At 43.8% G+C, this 22,066-nt stretch overlaps 1 protein-coding gene across 1 annotated transcript in view; it reads left to right on the top strand.

The window, feature by feature from the left end:
* The window catches only part of PLDP1 (phospholipase D P1), a 64,144-nt gene that overhangs the window by 5,812 nt on the left and 36,266 nt on the right, over window positions 1-22,066 (top strand). Inside the window, exons 5-14 of the mRNA XM_086491278.1 lie at window positions 12,462-12,632; window positions 13,132-13,305; window positions 13,384-13,626; window positions 14,064-14,180; window positions 15,180-15,319; window positions 15,406-15,555; window positions 15,633-15,789; window positions 15,874-16,377; window positions 16,478-16,591; window positions 16,997-17,143. Of these exons, the coding sequence (XP_086347404.1) occupies window positions 12,462-12,632; window positions 13,132-13,305; window positions 13,384-13,626; window positions 14,064-14,180; window positions 15,180-15,319; window positions 15,406-15,555; window positions 15,633-15,789; window positions 15,874-16,377; window positions 16,478-16,591; window positions 16,997-17,143 (1,917 nt within the window). The remainder of the gene's footprint in view (window positions 1-12,461; window positions 12,633-13,131; window positions 13,306-13,383; window positions 13,627-14,063; window positions 14,181-15,179; window positions 15,320-15,405; window positions 15,556-15,632; window positions 15,790-15,873; window positions 16,378-16,477; window positions 16,592-16,996; window positions 17,144-22,066) is intronic.

Below are 22,066 nucleotides of genomic sequence, written 5' to 3'. Positions count from 1 at the left end.
GAAACATTCGAACAATGCGTGCGTATCAATCATGCGAACACATAATACTTCCTGTGAGGGTTCTTTGGACCTAGGCTTGAGAGCCAAGATCGCTTCTTCCCGAATGATTGAATCGTATGTGGGGGTTCTTTGGACCTCGACTCGAAAGCCAAGGTCGGTTCTTCGTGATTGATTGAATCTACAACGAGGTTAGCTTCGCTAGAAAAAGCATCCACTAACAAATCATCCTTGTGAACAATCACATCATCTTCATGCAACTCATCATGCTTGTGAGAAATCACATCTTGATCATGCAAATCATCATGCTCGTGAGAAATCACATCTTGATCATGCAAATCATCATGCTTGTCAGTGTCATCCAAATCATCATGCAAATCATTGTCATTCAAATCATCATACTTGTCATTGTCATCCAAATCATCATGCTTATCATTGTCAATCAAATCATCATGCTTCACACAATCATGCAAATCCTGTGTATCATGCTTTGGAGAAGAAGAGACTGAGACGGTCTCCTTTCCCCAAATCTCTTGCATCTGTGCCTGAACTTGAGAATAGAGTCGCCAGAACTCTTTGTTTTGTCGGTCGCTCTGTTCTTGCAATGCTCTCTGCTTGTCTTGCTTTGTTCTCGCGATCAATTTTGGCTTGACTTTCTTTTTCTTCCAAGTCGTACTGACGCTGTATGGCTGCCATTCCTTTTTTGTATTCACGATCTATGGCTTCCCTTTGTTCTTCGTAGGCCTTTCTTTCTGCTTCTCTTTCTGCTTTTCTTTCTTCGCGTTCTAACTTCCTTTCCATAAACAACTGCTTCAACTCCTTCATAGGAGTTAGTGCAATCTTTTTCGTAGATGGGGAAGGGTGAGGGTTGGAAAAACCTCCTGGTGGGGAAAATTCTTCTTCGCCTCTCTCATGCTCATCACCTCCAAGGGAAGTATCCATTCCGCTTCGAGTGATGACCATTCTGAAGTCGTGGGTTCTTGTGGTCTTGGGTTCTTAAGTTCACGAGGAACTTTGGTTCTTGGGAGTCTTGGTTCTTAAGTTCACGAGGAACTTGGGTTCTTGCGGGTCTTGGTTCTTGAGGTTTTCTTTCGCTTGCAAACCGTGTTTGAGAAGGATCTTCTCTTCACCCGAGTTCTACTTCTTTCTGTGGACGCACCCCTTGGCGGCCTTGCGCTCACACCAAGGTTGCTTTTTCCCACCTCACGTCGATTGGCCGGCCGCTAAGTGCACGGTCCGCTCTCAATGAGTGAAAAGAGACACAAGGGGAGGCTGGACAAGCCCTTCTTTGTTGGGATTCCTGTCACTCTTCAAAAAACATGATTAGGAATCGACACGCCCAAGCGAACTTGGGTTCGTGCGACCGCAACAAGCAAAAAAATAAAATAAAAAATTCTTGTGATTCTTGTGGTTCTTTCCTTGAGTGATACAGAACACCGCCAAAGCTCTGATACCAATGTTAGGTGTAGCGGAATGATTGTTTGCGCTTTGCTCAAGATGAGTCCTCCGAATTGTGCTCAAGGTTCCTTTTGTTCTTATGGAAGGTAGAGCCTTCCGTTCTTAATGAGAGACTGCTATGATCACAAACAAAGTGAATGGATACTGTGCGTGCAAGTGAATGAGACTGAGAGATAGAGAGAGAAGAGAGATATGACACTAGAGACGTTGTAAAACCCTCCTCCGAGGCCCCACTCTCGTCGACGAGAGTGGTCTACTTATGATTGCACAATCTGGTACAAATGGAATGCATGAGACTGATGCAAGTCTAGGGACTATGTCGGTGGCGACGACGGGGACGAAGTCGACCTAAGGGCTGAAATCTGCAATCTTTCTACAGCTGTCCAAAAACGCTATGGGCTGAAATCTGCAACTGATCCAAAAACGCTGATTTGGGGCTGTTTTGGGTGGGTCTTTGTTCGCTGAAAATCTGCAGGTTTAGGGCTGAAACTGAAGATCTTCAAGGCTGAAAACTGAGGTCTTCTGGGGTTGAACATACTACTTCTTCATGGGCTGAAATCGCTGCTTTGTACTGCCAAAAACGCTAGGTCATGCTGAACCAAAAACGCTAGCTGAAGGTGCTTGGAAAAACGCTAAGGGCTGGCCTCTGTGGTGATGGTGCTGGCTCTTGAAAACGCTAGGTAAAGCTGATGCAAAAACGCTAGCATGGGATCTTTGCTTAGAGGGGGAAACCGCCAAGGGCTTGAAGGTCTTGATGGTTCTTACTGAGAAGATGCCTGTTGAGCGGGGAGCTCCTGCTGCTTCTTTTGCCATTTAGTGCTAACTTGGGTTTGCTTATATACAAACTTAGCAAAATTGCCAGTCACTTAAAAATAATAAGTGAAAAATGTCAAAAATAGGGAAAATTGGCTAAATGTACTGGAAAAATCACCTAACTGATTCTAATGGATTCTGATGGGAATACTGATGATCATGCTGTGTGCAACCAGAGGATATGCATCTATGCTAAGTGACTGGGCATGCAGGGTCTACGAATAGACTCACAAAAGTGCCATATCACTTCTAATCTAGACTGACTGGACTACTGAACCTTGATCATGCTGTAGCTTGTCCACGGACACATAGGGCTGGATGTGTCACGTGACAGCTGCATAGGCTCTCGTCAATCTAGTCTCTAATGCTCTCCTCAGTGCAAACAGTGGACCACTGAAGACCACCCCAAGATAGGTGTGTACTCCACAGTCTCTTGGCCATACATAAATGTGGGTGTTGACCTCCTGACCCACTGTGATGTGGTGCTGAACACCATAACCTTGGTTTTCTCAAGGTTGACAGACAATCCATTGTCACGAGCAAATGTGTGTAAAGCATCTAAATGACGCTGCATCCCTTCTGGAGAGTCAGAAATCATCACAATATCATCAGCATATAGTAACAACGGAATCCATGTCCCTGCTAGCTGAGCCCCTCTGTCTCCCTGTCACTCTACATAGTCTGAAAACTCATCCACATACATCCCAAAAAGAGTCGGAGATAGGGGGCATCCCTACTTCACTCCAATAGTGAAGTGCTTCTTCTTTGCATAAAACATATGGTCATCTGAGTCCGAACTGTGAGAGGATGACTCCTTCATAGAACTCTTAGAATCTGGGCGGAATCTGAGTTTCTTTGCTTTTTGCTTCGCTTTTTGCTTCGCTTTTTACCGTTTCTGTACTCCTCGCTCGAGTCAAAAGAGCTAGAAGAGCTGTCAGAAGAAGAGGAAGAAGAAGAACTGGGTAGTCCTTCAAAGCGTACACGCTTCTTTTGCTTTCTTGCAGATGCAAAAGAAGATTGATGGCCCAAATAACCAGGGTAGTTAGTCCCCTTCTTGCGCTTTTTCAATTGCTTTTTGGATTGATTCTTCCTGTCCAAAAGCTGACTGACCTGAGTCTGAACCACCTCTTGAAGTTCTTGTTCTGTAAACATCCTCGGAGAAGGAGGTTTCTTGATTGCCGGTTTGATTGGTGGCTCGGTGGCTTTTTGCCACTGGGTGTACACTTCAACGATGGATTGCTGAGATAAAAATTTTGCAAACTGAGGGTCTTTCGCAAATTTAATCATTTGCTTTGTGCGCTCGGCAACCTGCTGTTGATGCTGCATCTCTTGAAGTTCATACTGAGTAGGCCGAGGTGGCCCGTACTCTTCCTCCGTGAATTTGTTTAAATCTTCTGCGTGGTCTCCTCCTTCCTCAACGGATGCAAAAGAAGTCGACTGATTCTTTCGGAATCCATAAGAGTCGCGAGATAAGGGATCGGATTATCCAGTAGAAGAGGAATCACTCGTGCTCTGATACCACTGTAACAAACTTGGACAGCCGCGTTAGCATGCGTGTGTGTCCGGGTGGCTTTGCCACGTCACTAGTTTGTGACATGGGAAACATCATTCTTAAAAGGAAATACCCAAACGTGGTGGTCCACTCTTCTTTTACGAAAAGAAGCCCCTACCAAGTGGTTAACATTCAAACGTCTCCTTATTTCTTCTTGGCTGACTTAGGAGTACAAACCCGATGCGATAACCGCTTCGAATCATCTTTGGATGACCAAGGCTGACAGATGTGCAATCTGAGATAGCGAATTCATTGGTTTTGAATTTATTGAAGTCTTACATCTCGGATTAGAAGACTCAATGGGAAAAACTGTCACAAATTGCCGACGTGTCAAAGCCCGAAGAAGGGAGCGGACTTGGAGATGCCGGCTGAGGGGCTTAAAGCCTAAGAAGAACAAGTAATAGTTCTACCAACTTATGGGGACCCCGTCCTATGGGGCCCCAAGTGACATAAAGAATTAAAATAAAGCAGGAATCACACACATACGCACACCAGAAATCGCGAAGTTGGTTGATGACGTGGTAGATTTTCGAAAATCACGCTGGCTGATGACGTGGCATGCTGTACGGATTTCCACATTTCGCGCTGACTACTGACGTGGCAGCTGTACGGAATTCCGGATTTTACGTTGGCAGCTTTTGAGCATTGCTTTTGGACCCAGATGCTTTTGAGTTTGAAGGCTTTCCACTGTAAACTGCTTATGGGGCCTAGGGCATTTAAATATGAGGCTAGGGCTCATTCTTTGGCATGCTTCCTGGAGAAGGTGCAGAGTCTGGAGTACCGGCTTGTACTGTGTTGATGCAATATAAAGAAATACCGAAAAGGATGCTAAGGTTTGGGGCCAATACTCTCTGGGGTGGAATTCCGCCACTCTGTGTCGCGTGTCGTCTCTCTCTTTCTCTCAGTTCAGTTGTTATGGAAGTGCTAAAAGTCTGTTCAGTCTGTTCTTTTCTATTGGCACGTGGTGCCCGTCTTGTGATAGTGGTATCAGAGTGTAAGGTGCAGCGGGATGAATGTTGAACTTTGGTCAAGATGAGTGCTCCGAACTGTGCTCAAGGTTCCTTTTACTTAGGGAAGGGAGAGCCTTCCTTTCCTTTAGTGAGAGAGTGCAATGGACACAAACAAAGTGAATGGACACTGTGAATGAAGGTACATGAGACTGAGAGATAGAGAAAGAAGAGAATACGACACCAAAATGTTGTCAAACCCTCCTCCAAAGGCCCCACTGTCTATGGTGAGAGCGGTCTACGTATGATTGCACAAATCTCTACAATGCTTGGACTTGTCGACGATGACGAGACGGGCTGAATATGGAAATGCTAAGGGCTGATGTTCCAAGACGGGCACCACGTGCCAATAGAAAAGGACAGACTGAACAAACTTTTAGCACTTCAATAACAACTGAACTGAAAGAGAGATGACACATGACACGGAGTGGCGGAATTCCACCCCCTTTCAATATTTCTTTATATTGCATCAACACAGTACAAGCCGGTACTCTAGACTCTGCACCTTCGCCAGGAAGCACGCTAGAGAATGAGCCCTAACCTCATATTTGAAGGCCCTTGGCCTAAAGAGCAGTTACAGTGAAAAGCCTTCAAAACTCAAAAGCTTTTGGTCCAAAAAGCAATGCCAAAAGCTGCCAGCGTAATCCGTACAGCCTGCCACATCATCAGCCAGCGCAAAACGTGGAAATCCGTACAGCCTGCCAGGTCATCATGCTAGTGCAATTTTCGAAAATCTGCCACGTCATCAGTTTTTGTGTGTGTGCGGGTCTTGCTTTATTTTAATCCTTTATGTCACTTGGAGCCCCATCGGATGGGGTCCCCATAAGTTGGTAGGACTTCTTCTTCTGTTACTTGTTCTTCTTATGGTTTAGGCCCCTCGGTCGGCATCTGTAAGTTGGCTCCATTCTTTAGGCTTGACACGTTAGCAGTTTGTTACAGCTGAAATCTGTAAATCTTTATCTGTTGAATTCTGACTCCATGTCGGTGACGATGTCGATGACGATGTTGATGACGACGATGCGACGACGATGCGCTGAAAACTAAAAACGTTGATGCTTGTGGGGATTCCGTCGCGAAGATTTGCAAAAACGCTGAAGTGTCTTGCAGATGCAAAAACGCTAGGGCTGAAAATCCTCCTACTGCTGCCGGACGTCCTGCAAATGCAAAACGCTAGGCTTCTTGTTCTGTCTTGCTGTTGCTGGGGCTGATTTGCTATGCACAAAACGCAAGGCTCCTGTGGGTGAAAACGCTAGGTCCTTGTAGATGCAAAAACTCTAGCCTTGGTGATGTGGGGGATCTTGCTGAGAAGTTACTTGTTGAGCAAGGTGCTCCTGGTGCCTCTTGTGCCAGAAAGTGCTAGCTTTGGTTTGCTTATATATTATCTTAACCATTTTGCCCTACTCAGTTCCCAACAAAAGTCACTTAATAAATAAATGAAAAATGTCAAAAATAGGGAAAATAGGTTTAATGCACTGAAAAATTTCCCTGATGGATTCTAATGGGAATGTTGATGATCATGCTGTGTGCAACCGGAGGATATGCATCTAATCTAAGTGTTTGGACATGCACGGTCTGCGAACAGACTCACAAAAGTGCCAGATCACTTCCTATTCTAGATTGACTTGGCTGACTGAACCATGGTCATGCTGTAGATTGTCCACGGACACATAGGGTTGGATGTGTCACCAGACACAGAGCATCAGGCGTGTGCTTTGCTGAAAGCATACCGGTCCTACAAAAGAGCAGACAGAGTTATTGGAATTTTATTTGAGGGATCTTCGCCCTTCAACCCGGACTTATTAGCCATTCCGACCCTTACTTCATCGCGCATCAGGCGCGCTCCCGTCTTCACCGCTCATGTCTTACAGGGCATAAGCCATAAAGATCACTTACAAGAGAAGGATCCAAGATTTGTTTCGAGGTAGTGTTTTTTTTAGAGGCAGTGCTATGCAGATGTTGATAGCTACCAAGCAGCATACTCCAAGTACTTGGCAAGCTTTCAAGAAAATTTTTGCCCGAAGTTCTGACATCTTCCTTCGGAGTGCAACTTTTGGTAGAGTGGGGTATCCTGAAATGCTTGCCATGGAAACCCTAACAGATTATAACTTGAAATTTCTCTACATCTCTCAGTAGATGTCTCTTCACGAGCAGATGACCTTGGAGATCAGTGCGATTGCTATCTTGGGACTACCATCGCCGCCAACGAAAACAGTCTGTCAAACAGTTGATGGACCATGCTGTGCTCGGCTACGACCTCATGGAAGGAACCTAACCCTAATTTTTGGTATAGGTTTCGGGATGGAAAGTCAACCGACTTTTAGAGCTCGGTTGATGTTGACATTGCTTTTTAAATTTGAATTTTGTCTGAGAATCTGTTTGAGAACTTGTTTGGAATTTGTTTGAAATGGATGGTATCTGTTTTGAACTTGTCTTGGTGCTGATTTGAACTGTTTGACTCTGGTTTTTAATACTGGTTTCATTGATTGGTGATCGTACTCCCGGGTGGAGAAGTGAGAAATACTGTTTTGGTATTGTTTGAACCTCGGAACGACGTAGACCGATGCCTGGGGAACGTTCCATTGTATGCTAGAAAACTTCTGAACGACGTAGGTTGATGCTTGGGGAGCGTTTTGTTGTATGCTTGAACCTCCAAGCGACGTAGATTGCGTTCTGGGGAGCGTTTGGTTGTACAGTCCTCTGAGCTCATGGCCCGGACCTTTTTAAGGTTATTTGCGGGGGGAGTGACGAGGTAGTCGTTGAGTAGCTTCATACCGCAGACCGTTTGTCTCGGGGGAGTGCTCAGCGACGTTGTTTGTTGTCTTGTAACATACATATGTAAGCATTTGTGTTGCATTGTGATGTGCCAATTACTGAATATTCCTAATTGGATGAGATTTCTTGGGTATGTAATTTTAGTGCATCAAGACACCCATGGAAGATCAGTACGGTCTGGGTGTGATGTCTAATTTTACTACGCCGGAATATCAAGAGTTCCGATCTGGACGAAAGGAGAAGCTAACTCCTTGATCAAAAGAGCTGAAAGGAGAAGCTAACTCCTTGATCAAAAGAGCTGAAAGGAGAAGCTAACTCCTTCATCAAAAGAGCCGAAAGGAGAAGCTAACTTTTTAACAAAAAGAGCAAACTGATTGTCCCTCGGAATGTCTGTCGGAATTTTTTTGAGCTAACTTGAGAGTTGTATTGCAGATATGCTGTAATCGCGGACATTACGCTCTTTCAAGAAGGGGAGATGTCACAAATTGCTGACGTGTCAAAGCCCTGAAGAAGGGAACCGACTTGCAGATGCCGGCCGAGGGGCCTAAACCCTAAAAAGAACAAGTAACAGAAGAGAAATCCTACCAACTTATGGGGACCCCGTCTGATGGGGCCCCAAGTGACATAAAGAATTAAAATAGCAGGACTCACACACACACACACACACCAGAAATTGCGAAGCTGGTTGATGACGTGGCAGATTTTTAAAAATCATGCTGGTTGATGACGTGGCATGTTGCACGGATTTTCATGTTTTGCGCTGACTGTTGACGTGGCAGCTGTACGGAATTTCAGATTTTACGTTGGCAGCTTTTGAGCATTGCTTTTGGACCAGATGCTTTTGAGTTTGAAGGCTTTTCAGTGTAAACTGCTTTTGGGGCCTAGGGCCTTTAAATATGAGGCTATGGCTCATTCTCTGGCATGCTTCCTGGAGAAGGTGCAGAGTCTGGAGTACCGGCTTGTACTGTGTTGTGCAATATAAAGAAATACCGAAAGGGGCGCCAAGGTTTGGGGCCAATACTCTCTGGGGTGGAATTCCGCCACTCCGTGTCACGTGTCGTCTCTCTCTCTCTCTCTCTCAGTTCAGTTGTTATGGAAGTGCTAAAAGTCTGTTCTTTTTTATTGGCACGTGGTGCTCTTCTTGTGACAAAAACATTTGCCTTTGGTGAAATTTGCCTACAATAACATGGTTCATTTTTCGACAGGGAAGGCGTCATTTTAGGTAATCGAAGATGCTAAGAAGGTCCCTCCCTTTTCTAAGCACCAAGGACAAGATTTTTCAAGCTGGTCAGTACACGAGGGACTTGGACATTGCTTTTGCCAAGGTTCGCGAGGCTCTAGAGAAGTCTCAAGCACGGCATAAGAAGGCAACAGATCGACATAGACGCGACTTGAAGTTGAAGGAACTTACGTTTGAGAAGGCACGCCTAAGGAAACGAAAGGGGAAGGAGCAGCTTTTTCCAAAGCTTAGCATGCGTAATTATGACCCTTTCCAGATTCAAGAAAAGATAAATGATGTATCCTTCAGACTCAAGTTGCTAGACACTTGGAAGATTCACAATGCGTTTTGTGTGAGTCGTTTGAAACCCTTTAAGGGTGAGGTGCGAGTGGATGGGGAGCCTGATGAGCAACCCGAAGTGGAAGAGAGCGAGGAGATACTCGTTCCAAAAGAGATTCTGACACTTATGGAAAGAAAAGTGAAAGGTAAAATGATGCGGCAATTGTTAGTGAAATTTAAGAACTATCCGGCATTGAATGCGAAGTGGATGGAGGAGGAGGACCTAGTAGATACTCCTTAGATTTTGGAACTTTACCTTGAGGCTTTTGGCTTAGCTGCGTCTATTCCGAAAGATCTCGTGGAGCAGACGAGACTACACAAGAGGGGAGTCAGTCCGCTCCTTTGTCATAGATTTTACTTGGATGGAATAGGGTCATTGATTTCCCTTTGGATTTCAGTGATATTGCTGTGCTGATAGTATTCCGCTGTATGACTATGAATATTGAAAATGGGAATTCCTGAACTTGATCCCGATTGATGTGTACTCTCTCATGTGATTTTGTTTGAGTGCAGGACCGAAAGACGAAATGACTGCAGCATTTTCGTCTTGAGAATCTATAGACATGATCACAATAAGAATTAGTTAATCTGATATTAGTGAGGTTCGGGATGGATCTAGATGCGATTGCTAAATACGTTGTTAGGAATCATGGTCTTAGATCTGGAATCAATTTTTATGTGATTGATATGATGTGAATGCTGACGTGGCAGTTGTTAGATTTGCGTTGGTCATGCTGACGTAGTAGTTGTATTGAATGTCGCGATTTGTGTGGCTATGATGATGTGGCAGGCTGTACGGATTTCAATGATTCACGCTGTTGGCAGCTTTTAGCAAGAGATGCTTTCGGGGATTAAGTTCTTTTGGGTGAAGTGCTTTTGGGCAACCCTTGTGGTGTTTTAAAGAACCCTTGGGGCCTCACTCTGCAGAGCATCTGGAGGCAGAGTCTGAGAGCAAAGGACCCTCAGGAGTTGTACTTTGCTTTGAGCAATAATAAAGAAATACCAAAAGGGGCCCAAGTCTTTGGGGCCAGTGCTTCTGGGAGCGGAACTCCGCCGTGCCGTGTCCACTGACTCTCTTTCTAGTAAATTTCAGTGATTTTGAAGTTTCTGTTCGTGTGTTGCTATTGATTTCTCACTTGGAATGTCCAAGCTTGTAACATATCAATGGTTGCAACTCCTCTCTAAATAACACTCACCAGCCCTTATGGTAGAGGCTAGCTTGTTGGTTGCAGGCTCTCAGGCTCAGGGATGAGCCCGTATTGGCTCTATGGCTGGGAGGTGAGCCTGATGTCTTCTCTCTACACTCGTTTATTTGTGAGTATGGCTTGTGTCATGTCATGTGTGCAGGATGGATCCGGGGAGGGACTAACATGTACTTGTGGATTATTTAATATAGATAGAAATATCGAAAAGGGCTCCAAATTTTGTGGCCAATGCTTCTGGGAGTGGAACTCCGCCACTCCGTGTCTAGTTTAATGATCCGGGGAGGGACTAACATGTACTTGTGGATTATTTAATATAGATAGAAATATCGAAAAGGGCTCCAAATTTTGTGGCCAATGCTTCTGGGAGTGGAACTCCGCCACTCCGTGTCTAGTTTAATGTGGAGTTCTCTGTATTGAGTTCAAGTGTTAGTTGTTTTGGTTCAGTTTGGTGATTGTTGAAGTGATTTTACTGCCTTTCTAGTGGCTTGCCAGTTACATTCTCATACATAGTAGTCTAGTAGAGGATATAAGAGTACTAGTACCAATCCTACTGGCACAAAGGGTGTAGCAATAACAGAGTAGAGAGAGAAATTTTTATACCAAGAGAGAATGGAGAGGCTGCAAAGGAATCGATAATTGGAAAGTTCCTAGTGGTGACAGGAGGCTCAACAATCTCCAGATGTGGTAATGAATCAATTGAAGGCACAAGAACACGAGTAACACAACCAAAAGGATGAACATGAGAGTGAGTAGGTTTACGACTTGTAGACCTCTTTTATAGTGATGCTGTCCACCACTTTAGAGAGTGATTGAGTAGATAAACCAATATAGCTGAGAGGCATGATGCAAGAGAGTACGTGCATAGCTCCTTCCATGTCCATGCTTCCTCTCTACAATGTACGATATGGTACATCTGTATTGTACAACGTACCCTACGTACCTATCGTATTGTATGGGCATAAATCTTTTATGATAGGTAATTATAATTATTTCAGCCTCTAGTCGGCAATGCTTGTTTTGTGGGTTATATTCACTTGCGCGTCATAAGAATACCCATTACAGAGAGTTGATAAAATAAGCTTCTTGGATCATTGGATGTATTTGTTTTTCATGGATCTTGGTATATTGATCATTGATGAGACTATTATCTATGTCTCATGTCTCATAGTTTTAAACTTCCAAAATTCTATCATAGTGATTGTATTGAGTTAGATTGTGATGCCTTGGGTAACGGGTAGGTTGAATTTTGTAAAAAGTGTTTTGTTGAATGTTGTTGCATCATGCATGTATATTTGGGTCTCGACAAGTGATTGAAGTCTTCATTTTGTAACCTGTTGTTCAATTCTAACAATTTCTAGCTTGTATGAATGCCTCAAAGTTTATAGTTTATGCCATATGGTAGTCTTGGTTTGTGGTTTAAGCGGTCATACTATTGAATATTCATTAATCTATTAAAGTATTGTAGATTTTAGGTGTTTTTAAAAATAACGAACAAATTTTACGTACGTTATACCCGATCCGTCCAATACTACAAACATGAGGCACTGAACATGTAGCGAACACTACATAGCAACACCATTCTGTTGGGGGATTTAGGGGAGAGAAGTTTGTTGCTGAATTCTCTTACAAGAGAAAAATGAGTGTGTATAATTCACCTCCACTGTCAGTTTTCAAGGTGGAGACTTAAGAGTTGGATTGGTTTACTCATTTACGGGGAGAAAGAGCCTTAGACTTCCTAGCATGAAAAAATACTCATGTCTTTCGTGAGAAATAATCCGGTAGTATCAAATAATACTTAGCACCACCAGGAGAATACATTATCCACCTCCATAGGACCTGGGAATTTTGGGCTCCATCTGTCGTGTGTCGGTGATTGACTAGATCGAAACTGTGTTGTTTGCAAACTTTGTTTGCAACCAGAAAGAAACTACATCTAATTTTTATAAAAACACGGATACTTTGACATGTTGTTTTGTTATTCTGCACTTTGCGCTTGGGACATTTGTGTTCATTAAGGTGATCCCATGTCAAGATTTAATTGCAACTTTTAAACCTGATGGTACTTTCTAAGTGGGTGCTAATATTATAGTATATGACAGGTGTGCAAGTTCCTTGAGGTCTCAAAGCTCTCATTCAAGCCTGAATATGGGCCAAAGCTGAGAGAGGGCTATGTTTCTGTGAAGCACCTTCAAAGAATTCATTCAACTGAGGAGTCCTCGAGCTGCTCATGCTGTAGATGGATGCCTTGCTGCAATGACAATTGGCAAAAGGTTTGTCATTGCATAAGCTCTTCGAATTCAAAGGCTTATCATTTCTAATCCGTTTTTGTGAGGAAGCAAACCCTTTGTAAATTGAAGCAATGAATCCTCTTGTTTTCCACGTAGACATATGGCCATCTGATGAGAAATGCAGAAGACCACCATTTAAAGGGGAAGAAGAAATATCTAGCCATTCACTACCGGTAGAAACTGTGCCACTGCAGCCTGATTTTCCTATCCACCTCTGGTGCTGGATACACATAACTGCTGTTGTTGAAACCTATAGTGTGCTTCTGTTTTCGCTCCGTCTAAAGTTAGGTAGATTACAGGCCTGTTCATTACTGTTTACTTAGAGGAGCACCTAGCTGGCAGGGCAAAAGCTTTCACATGGCCAATGTGACCCTTCTTGACATGTTTGGAGATACAGTCCCGTGTTAGACAGTTCCTTGTCAGATCTTTTTGTTTTTGTTTTTGTGGGTGGACAGTTTTGGATGAATTGACCTTGGTGCAGGTATGGGCAGTGCTGAAGCCAGGTTTTCTAGCTTTGGTTGCAGACCCTTGTGATGCGAAGCTTCTCGACATAGTTGTGTTTGATGTGCTTTCTTCCTCCGATGGAAAGTCAGATGGTCGTATTGGTTTAGCAAAGCTGTCAAGGGAGAGAAACCCTTTGTATTTTGCTTTCACGGTATGATGATGTTCTCGTTCTGACTGAGTTTGTATTCACCCGCAATCATACGTATCTGCAGTCTTTTTTTTGGGACAGGTAGCGTGTGGGAATAGGACTATCAAAATAAGGTCCAAGAGAGCAGGTAATGCTCGGGATTGGGTAGCCGCTATCAATGATGCAGGGCTGAGACCACCAGAGGGTTGGTGCCATCCTCATCGTTATGGTTCCTTTGCCCCACCCAGAGGGACTTATGATGACGGTAGTGAAGCTCAATGGTTTATTGATGGTGAAGCTGCCTTCAATGCTATTGCTTTAGCAATAGAGCAAGCAAAATCAGAAGTCAGTAAAATCTCTTTCCTGTAAAACTGTAATCAGCATGGTTCCATTTATGTAACTCATAGTGTAATTTAAAAATTAAGAATTTTCTCTTCTGTCTTCTGTCTTTTTTGTTGGATGAGTTTGAAATTCAGGGATTTAGTCTTTGCATTGTCTTGTCTTGCTGTTGAGTTTTTGTACTTAACTCAAGAAAGTGACTTTCGATTATTTTACCTCTTTTGGTCTAATTCATTTTAAGTAGTTGTTTTGTTTGTATTTTGTTTTATTTCTCTCTTAGAAGAATTAGTATTAGTCTCATTTCATTATCATCTTTCTCTTATAGGTTTTGTATGTTTTGTGTGTTTGTTAATTGTTTGTGTGTGCAAGTTTGAGCTCCTCTTGTAAATCTGACCTTGAGAATGTGAAAATTAACGGTTTTCTGTCCATGCGCTGTACTCCAGATTTTCATTGCTGGCTGGTGGTTATGCCCAGAATTATACTTGCGGCGGCCATTTGCAGAACACGAACAGTCTAGACTTGATGCGCTGCTGCAGAAGAAGGCTCAAATGGGTGTGAAGGTGTGTGGTCAATCATCACATGTTTCAAGTCAATAAATTTCTCTGCTAATCTTGCCAGGCCTGAGAGTGTTGATAGTAATGATGTTGTAAGATGTTGGGAAGTTGACCTTTTGACTGCTGTTTCTCTATGTACTTTCTGAGTTCAATCGTTAAAATTATAACCGATTTTGGGTTTAGATATTCTTCTTTGCTGCACTGCACCAGTGGCCTTGATGAAAGCTTGAATGCAAGGAATGTAAACTTCTTAACATATATGGTGTCCAGGGTCTGGAATCACATGTACATCTGGGATCACATGTATCTTTGTAATCTCAAGAATTGGAAATCATAGACGTTGGCTTTATGCAGATTAAGAGTTAGTTATAGCACTTGAAAACATCATGCAAGCATGTAGCAGGGTCTGTTTATTGGGTGACTATCTGTACGTAGCCTCCCACATAGAGTAGTCCTCACCCTGGTAACCATTCCATTGTAAGTGCACTAGTCCTTCACCTGCATATTGTTCTGTAAGTCTGCAACCGTTGATAGTGCTTACAGAATGTTTTCTTACTAAATGGAGGATTTCGAATCATGAGTTAAATGTACCACTTGAAGACATCATGCAATCATGCAGCAGGATTTGTTTCTGGGTGACCATTTATGTATTGCAGTTTCCTTCCACCCAGAGTAGCCTTCACCAATCTAAAGTGCCAGGACATGCAGGTCCTTTGTGCAGGCTCACAAGGGTGCCAAAACACTTCCTAGGTCGTCCTGAACCTAGAAAATAGGAGTTAGCTTGTCCACATGCACATAGGGTTAGATGTGCAGGTGACAAGTATGCTGTTCTATGAGTTTGAAATTTAGGACTTTTAATATTTATGGATTTTATGCTTGATTTTGTGTCCCGTTCAAGTGAGTAACCCTTCTTACAGCTCACAAGTGTAGACTTTTGAATGTATGTAAGGTCCTAGTGATAAAGAAAATCTCTTTGCTCACTTTCTTTTTTCTGTGCCTTCACAGATTTACATTTTGCTGTATAAGGAGCTTGCCTTGGCATTAAAGATAAATAGCATGTATTCCAAGCGTCGCCTCTTAACCATACATGAGAATGTCAAAGTGTTACGATATCCAAATCATTTTGCATCTGGCGTGTACTTGTGGTATGTACTCGTAAGCAAGTGTCTTTCAGGATGTATTACATGATACATTGGATTGTAGAGCATTGGATAATCTTTTTTGCTTGCAGGTCTCACCATGAGAAGATTGTCATTGTGGACCATCAAGTGTGCTTTCTTGGTGGCCTCGACCTTTGCTTTGGAAGATATGATAATTGGGAGCACAAAGTGTGCGATTCTACTTCAACCACATGGCCTGGCAAGGATTATTACAATCCAAGGTTTAAAATGCTTCTTTTAGAGTACCAGATATTCTGACATGTACACATGGAATAAAGCTGCTTTCGTGTATTTGAAGGGAGTTGGAGCCCAATTCTTGGGAAGATGCTATGAAAGATGAACTGAATCGTCAGTTATATCCTAGAATGCCTTGGCATGATGTTCATTGTGCAATATGGGGGCCCGCTTGTCGTGATGTGGCTAGACACTTTGTGCAGCGTTGGAATTATGCTAAGGTTCAGTTCTAGCTTTCCTTTCCCTTCTCTATTTTGTTCTGCCTTGATGCTGTGTATACTAAGATTCTTCAGTGTTTATCACAGCGTAGCAAAGCACCTTACGAACCGGGGATTCCTTTGCTTCTCCCTCACCATCACATGGTCCTTCCTCATTATCATTCTACTGGATATATTGATGTGCCAGCATTGATAGAAGTTTCCAAAGAGAACGAGCAGGATGATCAGAGCACGTCTGCTCGATCATCTTATCAGGATATACCACTACTGGTTCCAAGAGAGGGTGAAGTAGGGGAAGGAAGTGAAGGAAACTCACGTGAAAGAGAGGCTGATGAAACTATCTCAGGTGATGGCAAGCTAGGTGACAGTAAGAGACATTGTTTCAAGTGCAGCAGTGACACTTCGTCTGTACAGATGCATGATTTTGCCCTGGACCAAGACTCTGGGGCTGGTTCAATGAAAGTGAATGGTTCGAATGCTCTTGAAAATGGGTTTCATCAGGAGTGGTGGCATGAGCAGATACGAGATGGGCAGCTGTCTAACGATGAACCGGTGGGCCAGGTTGGCCCACGAGTTAGTTGCTCCTGTCAGGTTTGTCCAGAAAGCATTTTATAATGTCCTCGTCTGTCGTGTCGTGTTCACTCATGTCTGTCTTAATAAGCTTTCTTTTTGTTCATCTCATGTTAATCAGGTTTTGAGGAGCGTTGGATTTTGGTCAGCTGGTACAAGTCAGTCTGAAGAGACAAGTATTCATTCGGCCTATTGTTCACTCATTAGTAAAGCTGAACATTTTGTGTACATTGAGGTATGCAGGTCTGTGAGATGTTTCAATTTTTGACATAACCTCAATCAAGAAGAGGAATTGTTCACATTATTTCATCCTCCTGTTATAAGGTTTGACAGGAATGCAAGTAGGTTGAAACGTGTCTGCTAGTTGACCTGTTTTTATCAAAGCTTGTAACTTTACTCAAGACTGTCTTTTTGCTCCTTTTCCAATGATCTTAGAAACAAAATTTGTCCTGGTTGGTCAATGTTACTGTTTCCAATCTGTTATGAAGATGTGGTTCAAGGTAGCATCCTTTTTGATTAGCTGTCTCGTGTTTATGCAAAAGGCTACAATACTAGCCCTAATGCATCTTTCAAGTCGGTTGATGTAATTTTTCTTTTGCTCAAGGTTTTGATATTTAAGATTTTTTTTTTGTCCTTTCAGAACCAATTTTTTATATCAGGCTTTGATGATGATGATGTGATTTGTAATCGCGTGCTTCAAGCATTATACGATCGCATCATGCAAGCTCACAACGACAGAAGGTGTTTTCGAGTTATTGTTGTCATACCTCTGTTACCAGGGTTTCAGGTCTCTCTCTCTCTCTCTCTCTCTCTCTCTCTCTCTCTCTCTCTCTCTCACCACATTGTAACGCTTTGGTCTCATAGGTCATTTTGGCCTTTTGAAGACGTTAATATAACATTTCATTTCATTCCATCTCTCTCTCTCTCTCTCTCTCTCTCTCTCTCTCTCTCTCTCTGCCCCTGCACCCCCGCCCTCTGCTCCCCCGCACCTGCCCCCCAGCTCGCTCGCTGCCCCTTGCACCCCCGCTGCCCCTGCACCCGCCCCCTGCTCGCGTGCTGCCCCTTGCACCCCCGCCCTCTGCTCGCGCGCTACCCTCGTGTTAAACTAATCATTTAATATGGGGAAGTGCCAAGAAAAAAAAGCTAGAATATTGGTTAAGTTGGCAGACCGGCCACAATAGGGATCCAAAGGAGGGAAAATAGGGATCCAAAGGGGGGGCCATTTGCAAAAGAGCTATGTGCAACAATGGGCTCCAAAGACCTTAGGGTTAAGCCCATTAAGACTTTCAAAATGCTAAGGTTCCAAAATTCAAAGGTTGTGTCCGATGGTCAAAGGCTTAGGAAATTGGATGCTTTGTGTGTGCCCCAAAAAGTCTTCACAAACTCCTACATAGGAGGGGGCGAGCCCAAGAAGTAGGGGATGAGAGAGAGACACACACACACACACACACTCACAAGCTTCCTTTGTACACAAGGGGAAAGAGGGACACATGTCAGCTCCCTAGGCGAGATGCCCACAAGGTGTACTTAAATTCTATTGGATGGCCTTGGAGATGGACCAATGAGAATTAGGCTAGAGTAAATCTAGTTTAATTAATTTAAAAACACTTAATAAAAGAACCAATAAGAATTAAGTCTCTAGAAGACTATCGGACAGTCTGCCAAAGGGTCCAATGAGCATTCAGCAGCCCAATGGCTTGCCTGATTCCTATTGGCCAGGAGACAAGGGGTCCAATGAGAGTTTAGTTGCATTTATTAATTACCTAAAGCTCTCACAAAAGGGGAAAGGGGGACATGTCAGAAGGCTATCACTTATGCTCCTGAAATCCTATTGGCTAAGCCTGGGGAGGTCGAATGAGGTGCTAGCAAGAGCAAATAGCAAGAGGGGTCGACCAAGAGAGAGAGGGGGCTGATTTTTCCAAGGCAATTATCCACACATACACACACACACAAGCTCATGTGTAGAGTAAGAAGACTCTCTCTCTCTCTCTCTTCTCAAGCTTTAATGGAAAGCTTATCACCTACTCCAAGCTTGTGAGAAGGGAGGCCTACACCAACAACTCTTGGCTTTGTGATGCAAATCCAACCAAGAGCCAAGCTTCAATGCATGCTCATCTCCTTTAGCATGCTAATTACTAAGCTAAGCTATGCTAATATGAGTGACTATGTGAGGAGATAAACATCTTTCTCGAAAGACTACTATTCCTTCCTCTCAATCTACTCTCATACCCCGCTAGCTCTCACCATCTTCGAAGGTGTGCGAGGTCTTGGGTCTGAGACCGTGAGGGAATTGATGTTGTGTTTGATAAGTGTTTTGCTTAGTGCTTGAAGTTTACATCTTCATTGCACTAGCTAGTATTGAAGGAACACAAAGAATTGTATTGTAAAATGTCTCTCTTGATGGGAGAAACCATAATGCAAAGCCTTTTGGAGGGGGGGACCGGCTCCATGCAAATCCGGTCTTGAACTGTTGTCAATTGCTTAATTTCTCTCTCTTTTGAAGTATTGTTCATGCTATCTAACTAGGTGTTATACTTTTTGTTGCTCTCTCCACCCAAGCACTCTTGTCCCGTGGTGAAGGCATTGACGAAATCAGTTTCCTTTATGCACGGTCTATGGGATCTCCCCAGGGACAGATACGCTCGGCTTACCCTCGAGTCATCTCGACAACTAGCTCTACAAGGCGATACAACATGTTGGTATGGACAGATGACATGGTTTCGGTTGCATGGTCTCAACATGGATAGATTACCTCCGCTTCAATACTCCCTGGATGCACCCTCCGTGTCTCCCACACGGTCAAAGATCACCAGACTCATACATCATGATCTGATTCAGCTAATTACCAGGAGCACATGGATACAGCCGACATAGGAGTTGGACACGAAGATGGCCTTCTACAGAGAGCATCTTCTGCAACTCACGGAGGATGGCTTTGTGACTAGGCCTGCATACATGGACACACACTTATCCCATGGGATAAGATGCGCTATTGGACAGATACGCACATCTTCACATCAGCTCCAAATCGAGACTGGCCGATTTTGAGGGGTGCTGGCAGGAGCTAGGGTGTGTCACCTATGTAACTTAGAGCCAGAGACAGAGCTGCACTACACATGTCACTGCCCAGCATACTATGAGATACGCGGCCGCTTCCACTGCTTGTTCAGAGAAGGCTTCGGACCTTTTTCTAGAGTCATGGGATACAAGGATCATAGGTGTCTCGGATTGTTCCTGCTAGAGGTGCGCAGACTTAGGGAGAGCTTGCTGAGGATATCAGAGGAAAGACAGTCTCAGAGACGAATCACAGATTTCTTTACACCAGCCAGAGGAGAGTCAACAGAGCAGTCATTACAGCAGATCTCAGAGCCTACTCATACTAGAGGTACATTGCTTGATCGAGTCACGGAGCTTGGCAGATCCAGACGTCCACGACCGCGAGGGGGTCTCCCACTACCGACGAAGGTTGCAACAGAAGATACAGATCACTCTAGCTCGACATGCAAGACGCCCAACCAAAGTACTGACCATGGAGAAGGTCGATGAGATCCGACAGCTACCGATGAGAGATATCATTTGAACACGCAACCCCCCCCCCCCCCCCCTTCCCCCATTTCCTTTCTCCTTAGTGTCTTAGTGTTAGTTCTTTGTAACTTTGTAATTTTCGTACTCAGACATGGTATCAGATTTAGCAATTGTAACATTTTGGTCTCATAGGTCATTTTGGCCTTTTGAAGACGTTAATATAACATTTCATTTCATTTCTCTCTCTCTCTCTCTCTCTCTCTCTCTCTCTCTCTCTCTCTTACTGGGCACCCATTGTATCAATGATCACACATACCCCACATAGTTCTAGCTAGTACCACTTCTAAATTCATGTTAGTGTAACAAATTGCTGACGTGTCAAAGCCTAAAGAATGGAACCAACTTGCAGATGTGGGCCGAGGGGCCTAAAACCCTAAGAAGAACAAGTAACAGAAGCAGAAGTCCTACCAACTTATGGGGACTCTGTTCGATGGGGCCCCAAGTGACAAAGGATTAAAGTAAAGCTGGACCTACACACACACACAAACTGATGACGTGGCAGCTTTTTGAAAATTGCACTGACATGATGACGTGGCAGACTGTACGGATTTCCGCGTTTTGCGTTGGATAACGTGGCAGGCTGTACGGATTTTCGTGATTTATGCTGGCAGCTTTTTGGCTTTGCTTTTGGATCAAATGCTTTTTAAGTTTGAAGGCTTTTTATTGTAAACTGCTTTGGGGGCTAGGGCTTTTAAATATGAGGTTAGGGCTCATTCGCTGGCATGCTTCTTGGAGAAGGTGCGGAGTTTGGAGTACCGGCTTGTACTGAGTTGATGTAATATAAAGAAGTACCGAAAGGGGCGCCAAGGTTTGGGGCCAATACTCTCTGGGGTGGAATTCCGCCACTCCGTGTCGTGTGTCGTCTCTCTCTTTTAATTGAATTGTTATTGAAGTGCTAAAAGTCTGTGTAGTCTGTTCTTTTCTATTGGCACGTGGTGCCCGTCTTGTGACAGTGGTATCAGAGCATCATGCGTGTGCTTTTCTGAAAGCATACCGGTCCTACAAAAGAGCAGACAGAGCTATTGGAGTTTATTCGAGGTATCTTCGCCCTCCAGCCCCTGGACCTATTAGCCACTCCCACCCTTACTTCATCGCACATTGGGCGTGCTCCCGTCTTCACCGCTCATGCCTTACAAGGCATAAGCCATAAAGATCACCTACAAGAGAAGGATCCAGATTTGTTTCGAGTCACTGTTTTTCTCAGAAGCAGTGCCATGTAGATGTTGATGTCTATACCAAGCCGCACACTTCCGAGGTCTTGGCAAGCTTTCAAGAAAAATTTTTCCCGAAGTTATATGGTTTCTGACATCTTCCTTCGGAGTGCAACTTCTGGTTGAGTGGGGTATCCTGAAATGCTTGCCATGGAAACCCTAGTAGATTATATCTTGAAATTTCTCGACATCTCTCAGTAGATGTCTCTTCTTGAATTGATAACCTTGGAGATTAGATGCGATTGCTATGTCTTGGAACTACCATCGCCGCCAGACGAACAGTGTCTGTCCAAGAGCTGGTGGACCATGCTGTGGTTCTCTACGACCTTATGTAAAAAAACCTAACCCTAATTTTTGATGCAGGTTTCAGGATGGAAAGTCAGTCGACTTTTCGAGCTCGACTGATGTCGAGATTGCTTTTTAAGTTTGAGTTCTGTTTGATCTTGTTTGGTGATCCTATTTGGAATTTGTTTGAAATGGATGGTATCTGTTTTGAACCTGTTTTGGTGCCAATTTGAATTGTTTGACTCTGGTTTGATACTGGTTTCAATGATTGGTGATTTTACTCCCAGGTGGAGAAGTGAGAAACACTGTTTTGGTATTGTCTGAACCTCGGAACGACGCAGGCCGATGCATGTGGAGTGTTTCGTTGTGTGTTTGAAAACCTCCGAACGACGTAGGCCGATGCCTGGGGAACGTTTGGTTGTATGCTTGTAAATTAATAATTGTTGTGACTCCCGGCCAGTATTAAGAAGTCTGAGCGGTGGTTACTCTCAGCACCTCCAAATGACGCAGGCTGCGGTCTCGGGGGCGTTTGGTTGTAAAAGGCCTCTATATCTCCCGGCCCGGACCTTTTTAGGTTATGTGGGAAGAGTGATGAGGGAGTCGTTGAATATCTCCCGGCCCGGTCTTGT

The sequence above is a fragment of the Adiantum capillus-veneris genome, chromosome 19 (assembly GCF_014529385.1).
Source record: "Adiantum capillus-veneris isolate H3 chromosome 19, ASM1452938v2, whole genome shotgun sequence".
Lineage (NCBI taxonomy): Eukaryota > Viridiplantae > Streptophyta > Polypodiopsida > Polypodiales > Pteridaceae > Adiantum > Adiantum capillus-veneris.
This window is presented reverse-complemented; position numbering and strand designations above follow the sequence as displayed.